Source organism: Xenopus laevis, chromosome 6S (assembly GCF_017654675.1).
Source record: "Xenopus laevis strain J_2021 chromosome 6S, Xenopus_laevis_v10.1, whole genome shotgun sequence".
In the NCBI taxonomy this organism is placed as follows: domain Eukaryota; kingdom Metazoa; phylum Chordata; class Amphibia; order Anura; family Pipidae; genus Xenopus; species Xenopus laevis.
Genome location: NC_054382.1, coordinates 97,777,171 through 97,796,074, shown reverse-complemented (window position 1 = coordinate 97,796,074; position 18,904 = coordinate 97,777,171). Strand labels below are relative to the sequence as shown.

General features: G+C 39.9%; 1 protein-coding gene across 1 annotated transcript in view; it reads left to right on the top strand.

Annotated features, from left to right (window-relative positions):
* Positions 1-9,560, top strand: part of klhl14.S (kelch like family member 14 S homeolog) — a 67,392-nt gene extending 57,832 nt beyond the window's left edge. Inside the window, exons 7-9 of the mRNA XM_018223688.2 lie at positions 38-196; positions 7,047-7,204; positions 9,216-9,560. Of these exons, the coding sequence (XP_018079177.1) occupies positions 38-196; positions 7,047-7,204; positions 9,216-9,356 (458 nt within the window). The 3' untranslated portion in view covers positions 9,357-9,560. The remainder of the gene's footprint in view (positions 1-37; positions 197-7,046; positions 7,205-9,215) is intronic.
* The last annotated feature ends 9,344 nt before the right edge of the window (positions 9,561-18,904 follow it).

Below are 18,904 nucleotides of genomic sequence, written 5' to 3'. Positions count from 1 at the left end.
AAAAAACCTTTTCAAATGTGTGTGTCTTCTTTTGCAGGCGGTGTTCACAATGGAGAATATGTCCAGTGGTTATATTGCTATGACCCAGTCATGGATGTTTGGGCCCGAAAACAAGACATGAACACTAAGCGGGCTATACATGCCCTAGCTGTAATGAATGATCGTTTATATGCAATTGGTGGAAACCACTTAAAAGGTCAGTTTAACATATTCATATTTGATGTATAATACCATGCTGCTTTCTTAACTGTGTTTCAATGAGCATAGTACTAAATGCAAAGAAAATGTATGTGGTTTAAAGGGGTTGTGCACCATTCAGTTTTTTCAATTGCTTTCCATCTTTTATTTTTTCCCAAAAATATAAGTTTAAAGTTTAATGTTCGTGTCGCTGGTGTTTCAGTCTGGCAGCTCAGTGATCCAGGAGCATTGTGAAATGTGTTACAATTTGGTACATTAGTTGATACATCTCTCAGCAGCATCTGTGGGACAAAGATAATATTTGTATCAATTAAGGGTATCAATTTAGTTTTTTTCTATTATAAAATCCGAATTTTTAGTGGAAAAGAACTTGAAATTTTCGAGAATAATTATACAATGATGATGATAGAAAAAGTCCAAATACGATAATCCGGTATCTCAGACCTACTGAGGCTGTATATATGTCAATGGGAGAGGTCCCTATCCTATTTGGAAGTTTCTGTGGTCTATACTGGTATTAACCAGAAAATCTGACTATTTCTGAATTTTCTGCAAAAATCTGAATAAAAACAAGCAATTTGGGGAAAAAAGCTCCAGGAAAAATCGTACCATTCGGATTTTCACTTGATTTGTTCGTGTTTGTCCATGACCCGATTACATCTTGCTTTTTTAATAATAAATAAGGTCCAGTTGTGGATTCTAGTTTGGTCTGACTTTTTATTTCAATAGTTAGAAAAATTCAGATTTTGATAAATATGGCCCTAAATGTATCAATTTAAAGAGTCGGTGCCCCCCCCGAGCTGCTTTAGAAGATGAAAAACAAAACTATACACTTCAATATTAGAAAAACAGACACAAATACAAAATAAAAAGTTGTCTGAAACCAACTGAATTGGAAAATGTGTTTAATGTTGAACAACTCCTTTAAATCACAGAAACCAATGGCACACAACTTGCTAGAATAAATTGATTTTTTTTGCCCTTTGTTTCTAGATATTCAGGATACTTATTTGTTGACTGGCCCTTTTATCTTATTTATGTCTTTGCATCAGAAACAAACAGAAAAGGTTTTTAAATGAAACTGCTGAGATTTATTTCTGTCGGTGAAACTGATTTCCTCCTCGGTGACAAATAAAATGCAGGGCCACTACTCTACAATGGAGAGAGCACACCGCTGTTTTGAGAGCCACTGATTTCACAGTGTTACTTTTTAACTGTGTAACTAATACCCTGGCTGCTAATTCAGCAGTAACTATGGGGCAAACAGTAATGTTAGTATCACACAAAAAAGGCTCATTAAATTCACAGCAGGCAAAACATCCACAATTGACCCATATGCTATTGCCCTTAAAGGCTTGGAACATGGCAGTGATAGCCTGATAGAACTGCTGCTTGTGAGAGAAGGAAGGAGACCTAGCTATACACCTCCCTATCTAATCCGTAAAATGGTAAATGTTTAAGTAAATGGGTTTTTTTTTCTGAAACTGCTCTATATTATATGATTTTGGATGTTTACTGCCCTGAGTACAGAGATAAGTCATTTGAGCGTAGCTGTCACAAAGATATATATATATATACATACAAGTGTACAATTAATGTATAACTTACAGTCATATGAAAAAGTTTGGGAACCCCTCTCAGCCTGCATAATAATTTACTCAATTTTCAACAAAAAAGATAACAGTGGTATGTCTTTCATTTCCTAGGAATATCTGAGTACAAAGATTTTTAGTGAAGCAGTATTCAGTTGTATGAAATTAAATTAAATGGGAAAACTGGCTGTGCAATTTTTTTTTTGTAATTTTGCTAATTTGAATGCATTTAACTGCTCAATACTGATTACTGGCAACACCAAATTGGTTGGATTAGCTCGTTAAGGTGACCATACACGGGCAGATAAAGCTGCCAATATCGGTCGTTTGGACCAATTTGACAGTTTATCTGCCCGTGTATGGGGGCTTCCGGCGGGTCTTCCCGATCGATATCTGGCCACGATATCGATCGGGAAGGTTGGATTTTTAACCGACCGACCCGTCGGAGCCCCTTGGCGTATCGTAATTCGATCGTTCATACTGCCGAACGTTCGAATTACCCCCGATATAGCCATGCCGTTAGTGGCATATCGGGGAAAGATCCGCTCGTTTGGCGATGTCGCCAAACGAGCGGATCTTTGAGTCTATGGCCACCTTTAAGCCTTGAACTTTATTGTCAGGTGTGTGCAACTCTCAAAGGATCTGAAAACAAAGATTGTTCAGTATCATGGTTTAGGGGAAGGCTACAAAAAGCTATCTCAGAGGTTTAAATTGTAAGGAATGTAATCAGGAAATGGAAGGCCACATAGATGCTGTAAAAACCAGGTCTGGCAGCCCAAGAAAAATACAGGATCGGCATATGCGGAGGATTGTGAGAATGGTTACAGACAACCCAAAGATCACCTCCAAAGACCTGCAAGAACATCTTGCTGCAGATGGTGTGTCTGTACATCTTCTACAATTCAGCGCAATTTGCAAAAGAACATGTTTCTGCACTCACACCACAATAGAGTATGCAAAACCTCATTTAGACAAGCCACAGTCATTTTGGAATAAAGTACTTTGGACTGATGAGACAAAAATTGGGTTATTTGCTCACAAAAAGCACTTTGCATTGCAGAAGAAGAACACCACATTCCAAGAAAAGCACCTGCTACCTACTGTCAAATTTGGTGGAGGTTCCATCATGCTGTGGGGCTGTGTGGCTAGTTCAGGGACTGGGGCACTTGTTAAAGTCAAGGTTCGGATGAATTCAACCCAATATCAACAAATTCTTCAGGATAATGTTCAAGCATCAGTCACAAAGTTGAAGTTACACGTGGGGTTGGATATTCGAATAATACAATGACCCTAAACACACTTGAAATCTACAAAGACATTTATGCAGAGGGGGAAGTACAATATTCTGGAATGGCCTTCACAGTCCCCCGAATTGAATATAAAGGAAAATCTATGGGATGATTTGAAGCAGGCTGTCCATGCTCCGCAGCCATCAAATTTAACTGAACTGGAGAGATTTTGTATGGATGACTGGCCAAAAATACCACCATCCAGAATCTAGACACTCATCCTATAGGAGGTGTCTAGTGGCTGTTACATTTGCAAAAGGAGGCTCAACTCAAAAAGTATTGATGTAATATCTCTGTTGGGGTGCCCAAATGTATGCACGTGTCTAATTTAGTTATTTTCTGTTAATCCAATGTCACTGCTGAAATACTACTGTTTCCATAAGGCATGTTATATAGCAGTGGCTCGTGAGCAACATGTTGCTCTCCGACCCCTTGAATGTTGCTCTCCATGGCCTAAAAGGAGGTACTTATTTTTTAATTTCAGGCTTGGAGGCAAGTTTTGGCTGCATAAAAAACAGGTCTACTACCAAAATGAGCCTCCTGTAGGCTAACAGTCCATACAGGGGCTACCAAATGGCAAATCACAGCCCTTATTCAGCACCCCAGGAATATTTTTCATGCTTGCGTTGCTCCCCAATTCCCTAAAATCTGAATGTTGCTCCCGGGCAAAAAAGGTTGGGGACCCCTGTTATATAGTAAAAGGAAGTTGCTACTTTTAAAGCTCAGCCAATGATAAACAAAACTCCCAAACTTTTTCATATGACACTTTTATGTACATAAAAGAACAACTGAATAAAGACTTACTGTATGCAAGTTCAACTACACTTGACTTTCTGGAAAAGCATGAAAAGTACATGTGACCTTTTGGTTTGACATTTCTATGAAAAAGAGACAATTAGGGGCACATTTACTTAGCTCGAGTGAAGGATTAGAAGGAAAAAAACTTTGAATTTCGAAGTATTTTTTTGGCTACTTCGACCATTGAATTGGCTATTTCGACCTTCGACTTTGAATCCAACTAAAAATCGTTCGACCATTCGATAGTCGAAGTACTGTCTCTTTATAAAAAATTTGACCACCTACTTCGCCACCTAAAACCTACTGAGCACCAATGTTAGCCTATGTGGAAAGTCCCCATAGGCTTTCCCAGCAATTTGTGATCAAAGGAAAATCATTCGACTTTGATATTCGAAGTCGAAGGATTTAACTTCAATGGTAGTTATGTGCCCCATAATATATAGACTATTTTTTCTGCATTTCTTCTGCATCTAACAGAATCCATCTTCTGAAAAAGTCAAGGAAGTGTGCAGGGCTTGTAATAATAGTGATCAACCTAATATTTGGGGTCACATGATGATTGTTGTTGCACTTTGCACTCGGTAGATTTTACACCATAGTCGCTGCGATTAATATGAAACTTCTGTGGCTTTTATGGGTTTCACCAAAACCACTTGTTTTGGCCACTGCTCTGTTGTGACATGACTGAGATGAATGAACAGTCTCTGTGAAGTGACTGCATAAAAGTATAGGTACTATATGAATAAAGGATAATAATCAGCACCTTTTCTTAAGACTTTTTTTTAATCCAATATACAATACAAATTTCAATATTATTATTATTATTATTATTAATAACATGTATTTATAGAGCACCAACATATTGTTACTCAACTGACTAAAAAATGTACAAATACCTTTAAAGCCACATGAGTATGTTTATATAAAAAATGGGGAGACTTTAAAATGTTCTAATAGAAGGATTGCACTGATTGCATTTAATTTAAATGCAACCACTTTTCAACCAGTAGTACCCAGTACATCTCCTTTCAAGTGATCTAGAAACCGTATTCTGACTATAATGGTCACCAGAGAGCAGCTCACTGTGACTACTATGTTACACAGGAATGATTCCTCCTAGAGGTGCTAAACTGTGCCGTCACAATTAGATATGAGAGACTATCTCCCTGTTGGGGTTCCATTTTAATTATAAATCAGTAAAGTCACTCTCACTGCACTTATACACCTTCCCGTGGAATGTGCGGGTAGGTGGTGCAGGGTAAAGCTCAGGTTTTTTTAGTGGAATTTGGTTATATTGTCTGGTTTTGTTACATAGATCTTTTTCTGCGGCCAGCACACGACACTACTGGTTAATGTGGTCTCTCAAACTCGTGATGCATGTTCACTTCTCTTTTGCCTTTCTATCTAGTTTAAGGGGTTGTTCACCTTCCAAGCACCTTTTCAGTTGAGTTGTTTTCATATTGTTCACCATAAACAAAGACTTTTTTCAGTTGCTTTCCATCTTTTGCCATTTTCCCAAATTTTAAGTGTAAAGTTTAATGTTCGTGTCTCTGGTGTTTCTGTCTGGAAACTCAGTGATCCAGTAACATTCTGAACTGTTACAATTTGCTACATTTAGTTGATACATTTCTCAGCAGTATCTGTGGAATATTAGCAACTGTTGTATCAATACTCAAACGAATATTACCGACCCGAAAACTCTAATCGAATTCAACTAATCTCGAAAAAAACTCGAATGTCAGGAAGGCTATTAAGATCTTCAAATGGGTCATTGGACCTCCTCATTGACTTCTATATGACCTTGGCAGGTTTTAGTTGGTGAATAGTCGAATTTGAATTGTTCCCAGGGCCCATGTATGATAAATTTCCAATTCGATATTGAATTAGAATTCGAGTTTGGCTTATTCCCAACTCAAATTTGTGAGTTTTGACAAAAAAATCTAACTCGAAAATTCGAATTTCCAATTTGAACCTTAATAAACCTGCCCTTAAATGTATCCGGTTAAGAAAGAGTCTGTGACCCCCCCCCCAAGAGCTGTTTTAGAAGGTGAAAAATTAAACTTTACACTTCAATATTAGAAAAACAGTAACAAATAGGAAATAGAAAGTAATTGGGAAAAGTATTTATTTCTGGTGAACTATCTGAAACCAATTGAACTGAAAAAAAACTGTGGACAAATAAAACACATAGTTTGCAAATGAAACAGATATAAACTTTATATAAATAGTAGTGAAAGAACTTGGGCAATCAAATACACAATACACTCCTGCACTGGGACACGTGGTACCTACCTAACTCACTATTAGGTACCTGACTGTTTATCCAACACAGTCCTTTTTATTATCAAAGTCCCAATCCTCTGGAAGAGATTAATAACCACACAGTTCAGTTCAAATAGAATGACCCTTCCCCAGAGCTCTTATACCCCAGGTAGCACTACCTTTCCCAAAAGTACTTCTCCCTTTGAAACTTAGCAGCCGCTCCCACGTAGTGGGTAAATGCACAAGACCTGTCTTCAAATTCCCCACATTTGTATCCTTGCCAGTATCCGCCCTTGGGTGTCTCACTCACCGGGGTGCTGTCAGAGGCAGTCACACTGAAGATTACAGGCAGCTCTGCTGCAGGATAAATCTCACCAGTAGCACCTTTCTCCTTCTGAGTCTCTAGCAGTGAGGCAGGGAACAAGATGGGCTCTCTCTTTTCTTCCACAGATTCAACAGCTTGGACAGTGTCACAAGATTTGGTTCTGGCTGGATCTTTTTACCACAAACCCCCTGTTAAACTCAGAGACCCTGTACAAAAGGCTCCAAAGTCAGTCACTCCCTCTCTCCCAAGGATGCACTGGGGTGCCTAGCAAATCGGAAGGCTCTCCAGCCTGTAACTGGGCTGGATAATGTCACAGACAGAAAAACAGAAGAAGGATTTCTCTGATCCCCTACAGAATGATTAGATTCGATGAGAGGGGATTGTTGCCTTATCATCATACAGCGATGGACAGCTTGCCTATATTTTACATCAGAGTATTACAGCTTTAAATAGTTTTGACATAAACATTTATTTTCTTTACATTTATTTCTGATGAAACAGTTTGTAATCCCTGTGGCTCATTTTAAAATATGCATTAAGTATTTAGTTCATGCAACAGTTGTTTAAAAATGTGTTCGGTAGGTTTCTCCCATCTGGATGTCATGCTTGTGGAGTGTTATGACCCTAAAGGAGACCGGTGGAATATTCTTCAGACACCCATTCTAGAAGGCCGAAGCGGACCTGGATGTGCAGTACTAGACGATCGGTGTTACCTTGTTGGAGGATACAGCTGGAGTATGGTAAGTGTCGTGCTCTAAATTGTCTGATGAAGAGATCTTGTTAAGATGGTAACTGGGATAATTTACTTTAATTTAAATAAAATTTCTATTTTCCAGTTCCATCATTTAAAGGGGTGGTTCATCTTAAGTTAACTTTTAGAATGTTATAGAATGGCTAATTCTAAGCAACTTTTAGTTAGTCTTCGTTATTTATTTTTTATAGTTTTAAAATTATTTGCCTGTCTCTTTTCAGCTTTCAAATGTGGGTCACTGTCCCTATCTAAAACAAATTCTCTGTAAGGCTACAAATGTATTATTATTGCTACTTTTTATTCATCATCTTTGTTTTCAATCTCTCTCCTATTCAAACTCCAGTCTCTTATTCAAATCAATTCATGGTTGTTAGGGTAATTTGTACCCTAGGAACCTGACTGCTGAAATCCGTTTTCCGGTCCCTTATTCCAATAAATGCATGGTCGCTAGGGTAATCTAGACCCTAGCAACCAGATTGCTGACTGCAAACTGGAGAGCTGCTAAAAAAAAAGTTAAACAGCTCAAAAACCACAAATAATAAGAAATAAAAAACAATTGCAAATTATTTCAGAATTTTATTCTTTACATCATACTAAGGCTGTGGGCACACAGACTGAATAGCTCAGCTGCTCTCAGCCTGTGTATTTTTGCAGGCAGAGAGAAGCAGATCTTTTCCCTGTCCCTGCTCTATTGATTTGAATCTGATCAGCCTGTATCCTCACACACAGCGGAGCTGAAGCAGAAGTCTGCTTTTTGTGAGCGCAAGTGTATTATTTTTACTTTATAATATTGGTGTATAAGCGCCATCTCAGGTCATTTTGCCTGGTCATGTTCTTTCAGAAAGAGCCAGCACTTTAGGATGGAACTGCTTTCTGGCAGGCTGTTGTTTCTCCTAATCAATGTAACTGAATGTGTCTCAGTGGGGCTTTTTACTATTGAGTGCTGTTCTTAGATCTATCAGGGAACTGTTATCTTGTATCAGGGAGCTGCTATCTGGTTACATTCCCATTGTTCTGTTGTTACACTGCTGGGGGGGGGAGGGAGGGGGTTATATATCACTCCAACTTGCAGTAAAGAGTGACTGAAGTTTATCCGAGCGCAAGTCTCATGACTGGGGGCAACTGGGAAAATGGACAATATGTCTAGCCCCATGTCAGATTTCAAAATTAAATATAAAAAAATCTGTTTGCTCTTTTGAGAAAAGGATTTCAGTGCAGAATTCTGCTGGAGCAGCACTATTAACTGGTGCGTTTTGAAAAAAACATGTTTTCCTATGACAGTATCCCTTTAAAGTTAACTCAGAGATAAAAAAAAAACCCTCATTATGCCTCAATTCAGTGATTGGCATAGTCAGTGCACCTCTGCTTCTGCTTCTTATGCAGTGCAGTGAAAGGAAAAGGCATCTGTATTTATCAAAATCCCAAAATTTCTAATTTTCAGAAATCTACTCAGACCAAATCCGCACAGGCTACTTTCCCTTATTTATCAATACATTTTCCCAAAAATTTCCTGTAAGGGAAAAAAAGTGAAAACGGATTTTCCACATGAAAACTCAGATTTTTTCAGATTTTTGCCTGAAAACGACAAAATCTTCGGATTATTGTATGAAACCCATACGCAGAACAGAATCTTTGGGACTTCTCCCATTGACTTATATACAACCTTGGCAGGTCCGAGATGCTGGATTCAGACTTTTTCCATCCTCAGGTTATAATAAATCCCAAAAAATTTGAGGGTTTTTTCACTAGAATTCAAATTTTACAGTAAAAAAAAAAACCTCAAATTTTTCGAGTTTTTTTACATTCGGACATTAATAAATAACCCCCCTTATGTTGTCTCTGGCTTATACCACTGCAAGCAGACTTGCCAGCACCACTGTAGATACATTCATTTCAAATTCAGGAAAGACATTTCTAGTTCAGAAAAGTGTTTTATATGATTTTTACAATCAAAATCAGAACTGTATTAGAAATATTTTTTTGTTATTTTTGTGTTTCAGGGTGCGTACAAGTCATCCACCATTTGTTACAGCCCTGAGAAAGCAAGCTGGACAGAGCTGGAGGGGGACGTCGCAGAACCACTAGCAGGCCCAGCCTGTGCAACTGTCATACTACCAGCTTGTGTCCCATACAACAAATAACTGCCAGCCACAGCCTAATGACTTTGATTTGTCAGCATTGAATTTCTTGTTTAGCCACATTGTGAACTGCAGCATCGGACATCTCTTCAGCCCACTGTCGGCTGGAAGCTGAAATTCATAGCAGCTGTACGGGCGCAGGTTTGACTGTGTCTTGCACTATCTGGAAGTAAGCCTTATCTTGTCTTACCCAACTCCCATTATCCAGTAGGTGTACAGAAAGGAAATGCATCTGGTGTAAAATAGACTCCTAGTATTATTTGGTCTCAGTTACAATTATACTGCAGCTAATTAGGATCACTGTGAGTATGCTACAGGGCACAACAGAGACACACACATGTACCATTGTAATGGTGATTTCGTTTGGCCGTACTTGGAAGCACTTACTTATAATAATTATTGTATGACAGTACTTAAAATGCAGTATATATATATATGTATACTGATAGAAATGCCAGGCCAGTTTCCATGAGATGTGATACAGGTAGGAGATGGCTGTGTGCCTGACCTGTCTGATCCTGCACTGGTATTTCTTGACTCTCTATAATTACTGACCAACCCACCTTCTTCAAGCTGTTCTTCACCTAATCTACCAGCCACAAGTTGTAGTTCAGGATCATGTGAAGGACCACTGGGTTATTAGATTTATGCATTACACCTTAGGCTTCTTATGTTTTCATAGAAATAATATTCTTTGTATGAGCTAAGGATTTATTAATATTGTATTATTAAATGGGAACCCTCCACTCAAATAACGAAAAAAGTAGGTATGCACCGAATCCAGGTTTTGGTTAGGGATTCGGCCAGGATTCAGCCTTTTTCAGCAGGATTCGGATTTGTGCCTGGTGTGTCCGAATTCTAATTTGCATATGCAAATTAGGAGCTATAAGGGAAATCATGTGACTTTTCGTCACCAAACAGGTAAATTTTTTTCCCCACATTTTCCTTTCCTGTGCCAACTTTGCATATGTAAATTAAGGTTTGGATTCAGTTCAGTATTCGGCAGAATCTTTCATGAAGGATTCGGGGGTTCGGCCGAATCCCAAATAGTGGATTTGGTGCATCCCTAAAAAAAAAGTTACATTTTGCATAATGAAAGAAAATGTAATTCAAGCTAGTTCAAGTTATTTGAATTGCAAATTAAAGCACTATTTTGTTTTTTTCCCTTTATGCACTGCTGGTTCTGACACAGAAGTTAGGTATCCCGCAGATAGGTATACTCCTGTTCCCACAATGCCTTGCATGCTTCTTCACAAGCCTGTTAATTAGCTGACTCTTATTTCAAGAGTCAAGCCCAGCATGGCAGAGAATACAAAGGGACAGCCAGATACAACTTTCAATTTGAATTAAGTTTACAAGCAACTTTCAAATTAATTAAATAGTGTAATGTATATACAGGTACGGGATCCGTTATCCGGAAACCCATTATCCAGAAAACTCCAAATTACATTAATATCTCCCATAGACTCCACATTATCCAAATATTCTAAAGTTTTTAAACTTATTTCCTTTTTTCTCTGTAATAATAAAACAGTAACTTGTACTTGATCCAAACTAAAATATAATTAATCCCTATTGGAAGCAAACCAACCTACTGAGTTTTTTAAGATTTTATAGTAGACTTAAGGTATGTAGATCCAAATTAGAGAAAGATCCGTTATCTGGAAAACCCAAGGTCCCGAGCATTCTGGATAACACGTCCCGTACCTGTATATTGGAAAGTTCATTATAAAGATTGCAAAACCTTGTGGTCAGGGCCCTTATTAACTAAAAGTGAGTTTGTGAATGTAAATGTACCCTTATGTACAGCGCTGCAGAAAATGTGGGTGCTTTATAAATAAATGTAATAATAATAATATATTCTTTCATTATGCAAAAAAAAATCTAGACCAACAGAGTGGTAAAGTCTAGGTACTTCTGCTTTAAATGTACTCTTCAGTGTTCAGCTATTCATTAATTTCACTGACGGTAATAGCTGGCAAGACAGCAACTGATTTCTTAGTTATGCTGCAACATTATGGTATGTCCACAAAGCAGTAGGATCTAACTTCTTTATAGGCCCTTATAAGGTTCATGCCTAGGGTGGCAACTTTAGTGGGGCAGCCCCTAGGTGCCTTTATAAAAAAATAAATGTCCCCACCAGGCCACCACTGGAAACTTGTGGCTAAATCCACAGGTGGAGCCAAGGCCGGAACTAGGGGTAGGCAGCTGCCTGGGGTGCAATAATAGGGGAGGCTGGGTAGCTACCTCTAAAATTGTGTTCTGTCTATTCCTAGTCCACACCCCTCAGTTTACTCCCCTTCCCTCTGTCACCAACTCCTCCGTCGCTTTCCCCTCCCTCTCTCTCACTCCTCTTCCCCTCCATCTCTCTGTCGCTCTCCCCTCTGTCAATCTCCCTCCTCTCCCCTCCGTTGCTCTCCCCTCCTCTCTGTCACTCACCCCTCCCTCCCATCGCTCTCCCTCCTCTCCCCTTCATCTCTCACCCCTCCGTCCCTCACCCCTTCCTCGCCTCTGTCGCTCTCCCTCCCCTCCGTCACTGTCCCCTCCCTCCTTTCAATCGCTCACCCCTCCCTCCCCATCTCCTCTCTCTCCCTTCTGTCTCCTCTCTCTCCGTCACACCCAGCTGGTCACGTGTGGCGGGGGGAGCCTGGCCAGGTTGCCTAAGGCATGCAGCCGGCCCTGGGTGGAGCAGAGAGGGTCCCATCTCTAGACAGGTGATTGTGCACATGGGCTTATTGGTGAGAGTAAATATGGAGCAAACACCTGTGAATGTTTATGCGCCTATATTGTTGCCTATATCAATTACAATAAGTACAAAATAATGCAGTTTATCAATTCCCCCCTTGCTGCTAAGCTTTTGTGGTGGTATCTAGTGATGGGCGAAATTTATTCGCCAGGCGCGAATTCGCGGCAAATTTGCGCGATTCACCGCCAGCAAATAAATTTGCAAAACGCCTGCGAAAATTCGCGAAAAACGGGGAATTTTTCCCCGTTTCGCGAAATTCGCAAATTTTTCAGGGGAAGCGAAACGGCGCAAATTCGCCCATCACTAGTGGTATCCTCCCTTTAAGTACAATATATCAAAATCCAACTTGTGAGAACAATTAATAAAGGGTAACATGTATGTGCCAATAGAAACACATCTGTAAATTACAAGTTTGTTCGCTTTCATTATTTATACTAGATTTCTGCCTCTGTCCAGCTCCCTTTGATTGTAGGGATCACATTTTGACTTTGCTATTGGGTCCTCCAATCAAGACTCTCCAGCTTTGTAAACTATCAGAGTTAGCAGAGTAACTGGGTAATCTGGAGTTGCAGTAAGCATGATTTCTACTTTATTCTCCTCACAACATGCAGAAGAAGGAAGGATATAACATCCTTTGCACGTCTCAACTAAACTTTATGAACACACAACAACATGAACACTGACACCTACTGGCAGAAGTAAACAACAGTATAACAATATATATGAGTGAGAAGGTTTTTGTTTATAACTGATAGTGTACACAGAGTAGTCTAACAATACTCATCCCATCTGAGTCAGACAGAATAAAAGATGAGGTGAATAAAATGACAGGAATGAAGGTGAGTTACAGATGTGTTTCTGTTAGCAATGCATCATTTACAATAAATTCTGTTTTATGGAGACTATGGCCCCCCTTTAAATATTTCTAACTCTCATGAATAATGCTGTTTGCTGGCCCCTTGCAAAAAAATCTTCTAAGGGGGCCTGGCCTGAACAATCTATGAGAACTAACGGTTATGTCCATTGGGTTCTGGGGGTATATATTTATGCTTTCTGGCCAACATACACTGATTATTAAAGACAATATTTCAAAAACAAAAAACATATAAAATATATTTATAATATATTGCTGACAAAATGCAACTGATGAACCATCTATGTTCCAGATATGCCTCTGAGTATATAGAGTTTAGTATAAAGGAGTGATATACTGTAGATTATTCCAAGCTGTCAGATAAAGGAGCTGGAATGCTGCATGGCAGTGAGGACCCAACTGCCTGCTCTGTAGTTTATAGTAAACTATAGACCCCAGGCGTCACAGCCATGGATACCAGGAGTTTTAACACTGACGTTAGCCATCCCAGCTACAATGTATTTATAAATAATTTAGTTGTAACTACTGAATTACCCAGGGGCTCCCACACTTACCCTCCTTGCAGTTTTTTTTTTTGGACAGCAGCACTGGGAAGAAATGGGATATTGTGTGTTTTAAATCTCCCCACATTGCTACTGTAAAGTGCAATCTATGTTGTTATTGTAATAAATGGTGATAGAGGAAATTACATTTTTTTATCCCAAGGACTCCAATTTCCTTGTAAAATAAGACATTGGGTAAGATAGATTATTTTTTCCATTGGAACAAACACGTGAAAGCAATTGGCTTCAGCACAAAATGAGGCAACCCTGCTTAGTATTAAAATTGGCAGAAGACTTGTCTCGAAACGATTGACGGCAGCTGTCACCTGACTTGTCTAATGAAATGTGCAATCTCCAGAATTCGAACGTTAAAAGGCTATTTGTTGTCCTTTGAATGGTTCTTTTCTACCATAGTAATTTAAAGCTTTCTATCTTTCAAGAAGGCATGACCAAGGAAAGCTGTGTTATTGAACAAATCATTGAAAGGATGTAAATTTTGTACAGTATCAGAATGTATAAATTCAGCTTGCTCGTAGGGAGAAAACTTTAAATAAAACTTTATGTAAAAATTCACATCTCGTTCTTTCTACTTTGCTTTACTGGTAAATATCTGCACCGAGCAACATCGCATTTACAGTCTTCACATCTTAATGACTAGCTGCATTTCTACCTATTGTTGCAATTTATTTTTTGCATTTTCCTGTCTGGGTGATGTAAGAAGCATTCATACTGGTTTTTGGCAGCAACTTTTAAATTGTAGTGTGACATAGATCATGGCACATGAATGGCTTTTCTTCTCTAATCATTCATGAACACAAGGACGAACATGGACACACAAGTGAGTTTATATTGACCCTATTCAGAAGGGGAAGTATTCACAGATTTGCAGTAGTGATCGCCAATGCAACTAGGGTTGCCACCTGTCCAGATTTCACCTGGACATCCCAGTTTTTGGAAAGGCTGCCCGGTGAGAGGTTTCTGTCCGGATTTTTAAAAAAAGAAATCCATACAGGACATTGAAGTGAACGGCATGGCGATAAGCCAATCGCTGATTGCCTCGTCATCAGTCCCGCCCCCCATATCACCCGTCCCATCCCCAACGCCACCCGCTCCGCTCCTTCAACGTCATTGCCCCCCCCCACGTCACTGGCCATCCCCACCTACGTCGCCGACCTCACAAAAAAAAAAGGTGACAACCCTAAATGCAACCATTCCGTAGGGTCTGCTGAATTACACACACTTTTACACACTGACACAAGGAGCTGGAGGTAATTCTAAGATTCTCTTGGCATGTAGTTTTAATAGCTGCACCCTGAAATGAATTGGAAAACATTCGCCTTTACTTTAGTATGATTTACCAAAATGTACACTGAGGGGCTGATTTATGAATGCTTGAACCTTTGGGTTGGCCCAGGAGAAATAGGGGGCCCAGTGAAGCCCTAATTAAAGAGCCATTTTCATATGTATTGGTAAAACATGACAACCTTTACATATTTGGGAGCTTTAAAAATAATTTGCTGTCGGGCCCAATAGCATCTAATTACACCACTAGTTTGAGCATTCAGGTACTAAAACCACAAAAGAGTTCCTTTCTTGGAATACCTTGATTACTGCCATGCAGGTTCCCTCCCCTTGACTGAGAAATAAATGCTACACTGTGGCTATAAAAGATGGTCACGTGGATCTAAATTTTACAATTTGCCAATTTTAATGTATGTATAAATAAGCTCTTGTGTCTCAGTTTTCAGACACAGGCAGTTGGATAATGTTACCCGTCAGTGGGATATATACATATAGATGCTTAAGATGACAGAGAATAAGTGTTCTATGCAAAAAAGATTAATGAATAAACCCCCAATATGTATTTTTATACAGGTATGGGACCTATTATCCAGAATGCTCGGGACCTGGGGTTTTCCGGATAGCGGAAAGTATTTTAAGTATACTAGAAAATAAACCCAAAAAGCTAGTTTTGTTTCCAATAAGGATTAATCATATCTTTGTATGGATCAAGTATAAGGTACTGTTTTATTATTACAGACAGGGTCGGACTGGCCCGGCGTGACACTGGGAGATAACCCGGTGGGCCCCGACCCTTAATGAGCCCCTGCCAGGCCAGACCCCTCTCCCGAACTCATTCTAGAAATAAAAGTACTTTTAGGTGCCTCGCAGCACCATCTGCGCATGAGCGCGGCGCCATCTACGTATGCGCGTGACGCCATTCACACAGGCATGCCGAGCGGCGCCGTCACGCAGGAGCGCCGAGGGGCGTCTTGACGCAGGCAAGCCATTCGCGCTTGCGCATAACGGTAGTGGGAAGGGGGACAGAGGCAAAAACGGAACTAGAGGGGGGCGGGCCCTGGCGCAGGACGCGCAGCTGGGCCCCCGCCCCCCTCCGTAAACCCGGAACTGGTCGCCGAACATGCGACGGGCGGACTGCCGGGGGGCCCTGAGGGGGTGCGGGCCCTGGCCCGCTCGCACCCCCTGCTCCCCGGTAGTTCTGCCCCTTGACAGAGGGGGGCCCTGGACAGTAGTCCCGGTGGGCCCCGGGCCCCCCAGTCCGACCTGATTACAGAGAAAAAGGAAATTTGATTTTAAATATTTGGATTATTTGGATTAAATGGGAGACAGCCTTTACATAATTCGGAATTTTCTAGATAACGGGTTTCCAGATGTGCAAGAACAGGACTGATGTTTTGGTGGCAGTTATTTTAATTACTGTTTGTGGTTGTGTCTTACAACCCTATTCAGGACCCTCTTATCTGTTTAATGAATTAGTTATAAAGTAGCAGTCTTTTTTGCAAGAGATTCCAGAGACAGAGGGATACGATGTTCTCCCTTTTTTCAACTTTCATGGAACCCTAAACAGCTTAGTTTTCTTGTGTTCTCAGTCCAATGCAGGGAATTCCCTGTGTTTCAGTGCTGATTTGTGGGGGTGAAAGACATCAAACTAAATTGCCAACTTGTCTAGCAAAAACACAATTTTTCACACACAAAAAAAAAAATATATTTTTAGGGAGCAAATAGTGCTATATATTGGTTTCATTACATATATGCAAATGACTATGAAAATAATGAGTGCAGCTTTGACTTTACAGACACAATCCCCCTGTCAGGGCTCTGTATTGATGTACAGGTTCTATTTCTGCTGCTAATGCTCTCCCCTTTGCAACCGCAATAAAGATTCTGCTAATCTTCAGATGGGAGGCTGAGCCGTGGAACCAAAACTTATTTCTTGGACCTTGTCAGATGTATTCTGTGCATGTCAGTGTTCCACACCAATTACATATTTCAGAGGAGGCTTTCATGCACGGCTTTGGACCCTTATGCATAAGCCATTTCAGATGGAACTAAAAATTAAAATCTGACTGACGGAAATCTCAGTAATCCTGAAAATGGAAACTCAAATCGTTTACAGAAATGAGAAAAAAAAAGAACTTGTTTTAAAATTACTTATGCAGGATTAATCCCCTCCTCCTTGCTTGAATGCATATGCCATACTTTGCTTAATAAAGCTTTACATGAATTGCAAAGTGAACTCTGCTAAATTCTGGAATTGCTATCTTAGTCTTTCACTGCTGCACAAAGCACTAAACACCCTTACACCAGGATGAGACCAAATAAAGGTTTGCTTTTCTCTAGCAAACCACCATGAATCACCTTTTCAGGCCTAATGGGTTTAACCCTTTGCTACAGAATGATATTGAAAACAAAATATGTTTTCTAGAAATGTACATATATTGTAATGTATGTTTATCTTTACCAGGCAAACAATATTTTTAAATTGATCTTTTTCTTGGCCTTTGTCAGTCATGAATGCCATGCCAATAGTTATTCATCAATGAATTCACGTGTATACAATGACAATGAGTAGAGTGATAGAAATAGGTACAAAGGGGCAAATTCACTAAAGGGCAAATTTTCGCCAGCGAATGATCCGCCACACTTCGCGCCAGTATGCCAATTCACTAAAATGCGAAGTTGCGTCTCAGCAGTCAAATGCTGGCAAAGTTTCTCTAGCGTTAATTTGTCAGTGCAAGCATTTCATAGCAATCTTTCGCTAGCGTTCAATTCTGCCGAGTAAAAATTCGTTAGTACCCTTATACTTAGGTCAATTTGAATAGGGTGGGTACATATAGATTATATGGACGTCTTTATTAGAGATGTTGCTGCAAATGCTTGAAGTGGCCACTTATTATTACACATGTCCAAGGAAGCAAAATAAAGACGAAAAAGATCCTCTAATGTCCTAGACATGAGCCCACCCTAAAACAAATATGGCATGCCCCTCAAATGGTTGGAAAAAATGTTAACACAAAAATCTTTAATAGTTAGGACTTTTGAAGGCAATCTCGCTTTAAAAAATTAAAAAAGAACAGTCGTTCACCTGAGCGAAACTGTGCCTGCCAATAGGGAGCAAAACGGCACTAGCAACGATCTTTCACTAGTGAATTGTCGTCTACAGCTTTTAGTACAGTAAATTGGCGATGTCCCCGCAGATGAAATTTCTCAAGGATTTTCTCAAGCATCGGCCACTTCGCAATTAGTAAATCTGCCCCATAGACAACTGTGAGACACAAGCCTAAGGTGAACAACACAATATCTTCACCATTTAAGCTGAAAAACACATTCCAGGAGTGGACTCCCCACTAAGCTGACTATCATTCACTTATCTGACTGACTCTGCATTCCAGCTAAAATGACATGTTTGCAGTTGGAACCCCTTAATGATTAGTCCTTAACTGTCTCTTGTAGAAATATCAGCACATGAATTATTCATTTAGTGCGGGTTTTTTACGGGTGATCAGTAGGGATGTAGCGAACTGTTCTGCTGCGAACTTGTTCGCGCGAACATCGGCTGTTCGCGTCCGCCGCAAGTTCGCGAACGTCGCGCGACGTTCGCCAATAGGCGTTCGCGTCAAAATCGTTCGACCATTCGATCGCTAAAATCGAACGATTTTCGTTCGATTCGAACGAAAATCGTTCGATCGAACGATTAAAATCCTACGATCGTTCGAATCGAACGATTTTCGGATGTTCGCGAACAGTTCGCGAACTGTTCGCATTTTTTGCCGGTGTTCGCGAACGGCGTTCGCGAACACATACTCGGCGGTTCGCTACATCCCTAGTGATCAGAGGCAAACAAACATAACATCGACCACCTAACATGTTTAGAACTAAGTCTTGTAAAGTATTTGGAACGTTACAGTTGCAAACAAAAGTTCGGGAATCCTTTGCCAAATGGCAAATTTAATTCTGTAAGGGCACAAGTACTGCAGGAATTAGTGTGTGAAAAAGCAACATATTTGTATATGTTAATGAACACACACATTTAATCAACTTTAAACCTAGGAACAAAGAAAATAGTCACTGTGGCATGTGCAATGAT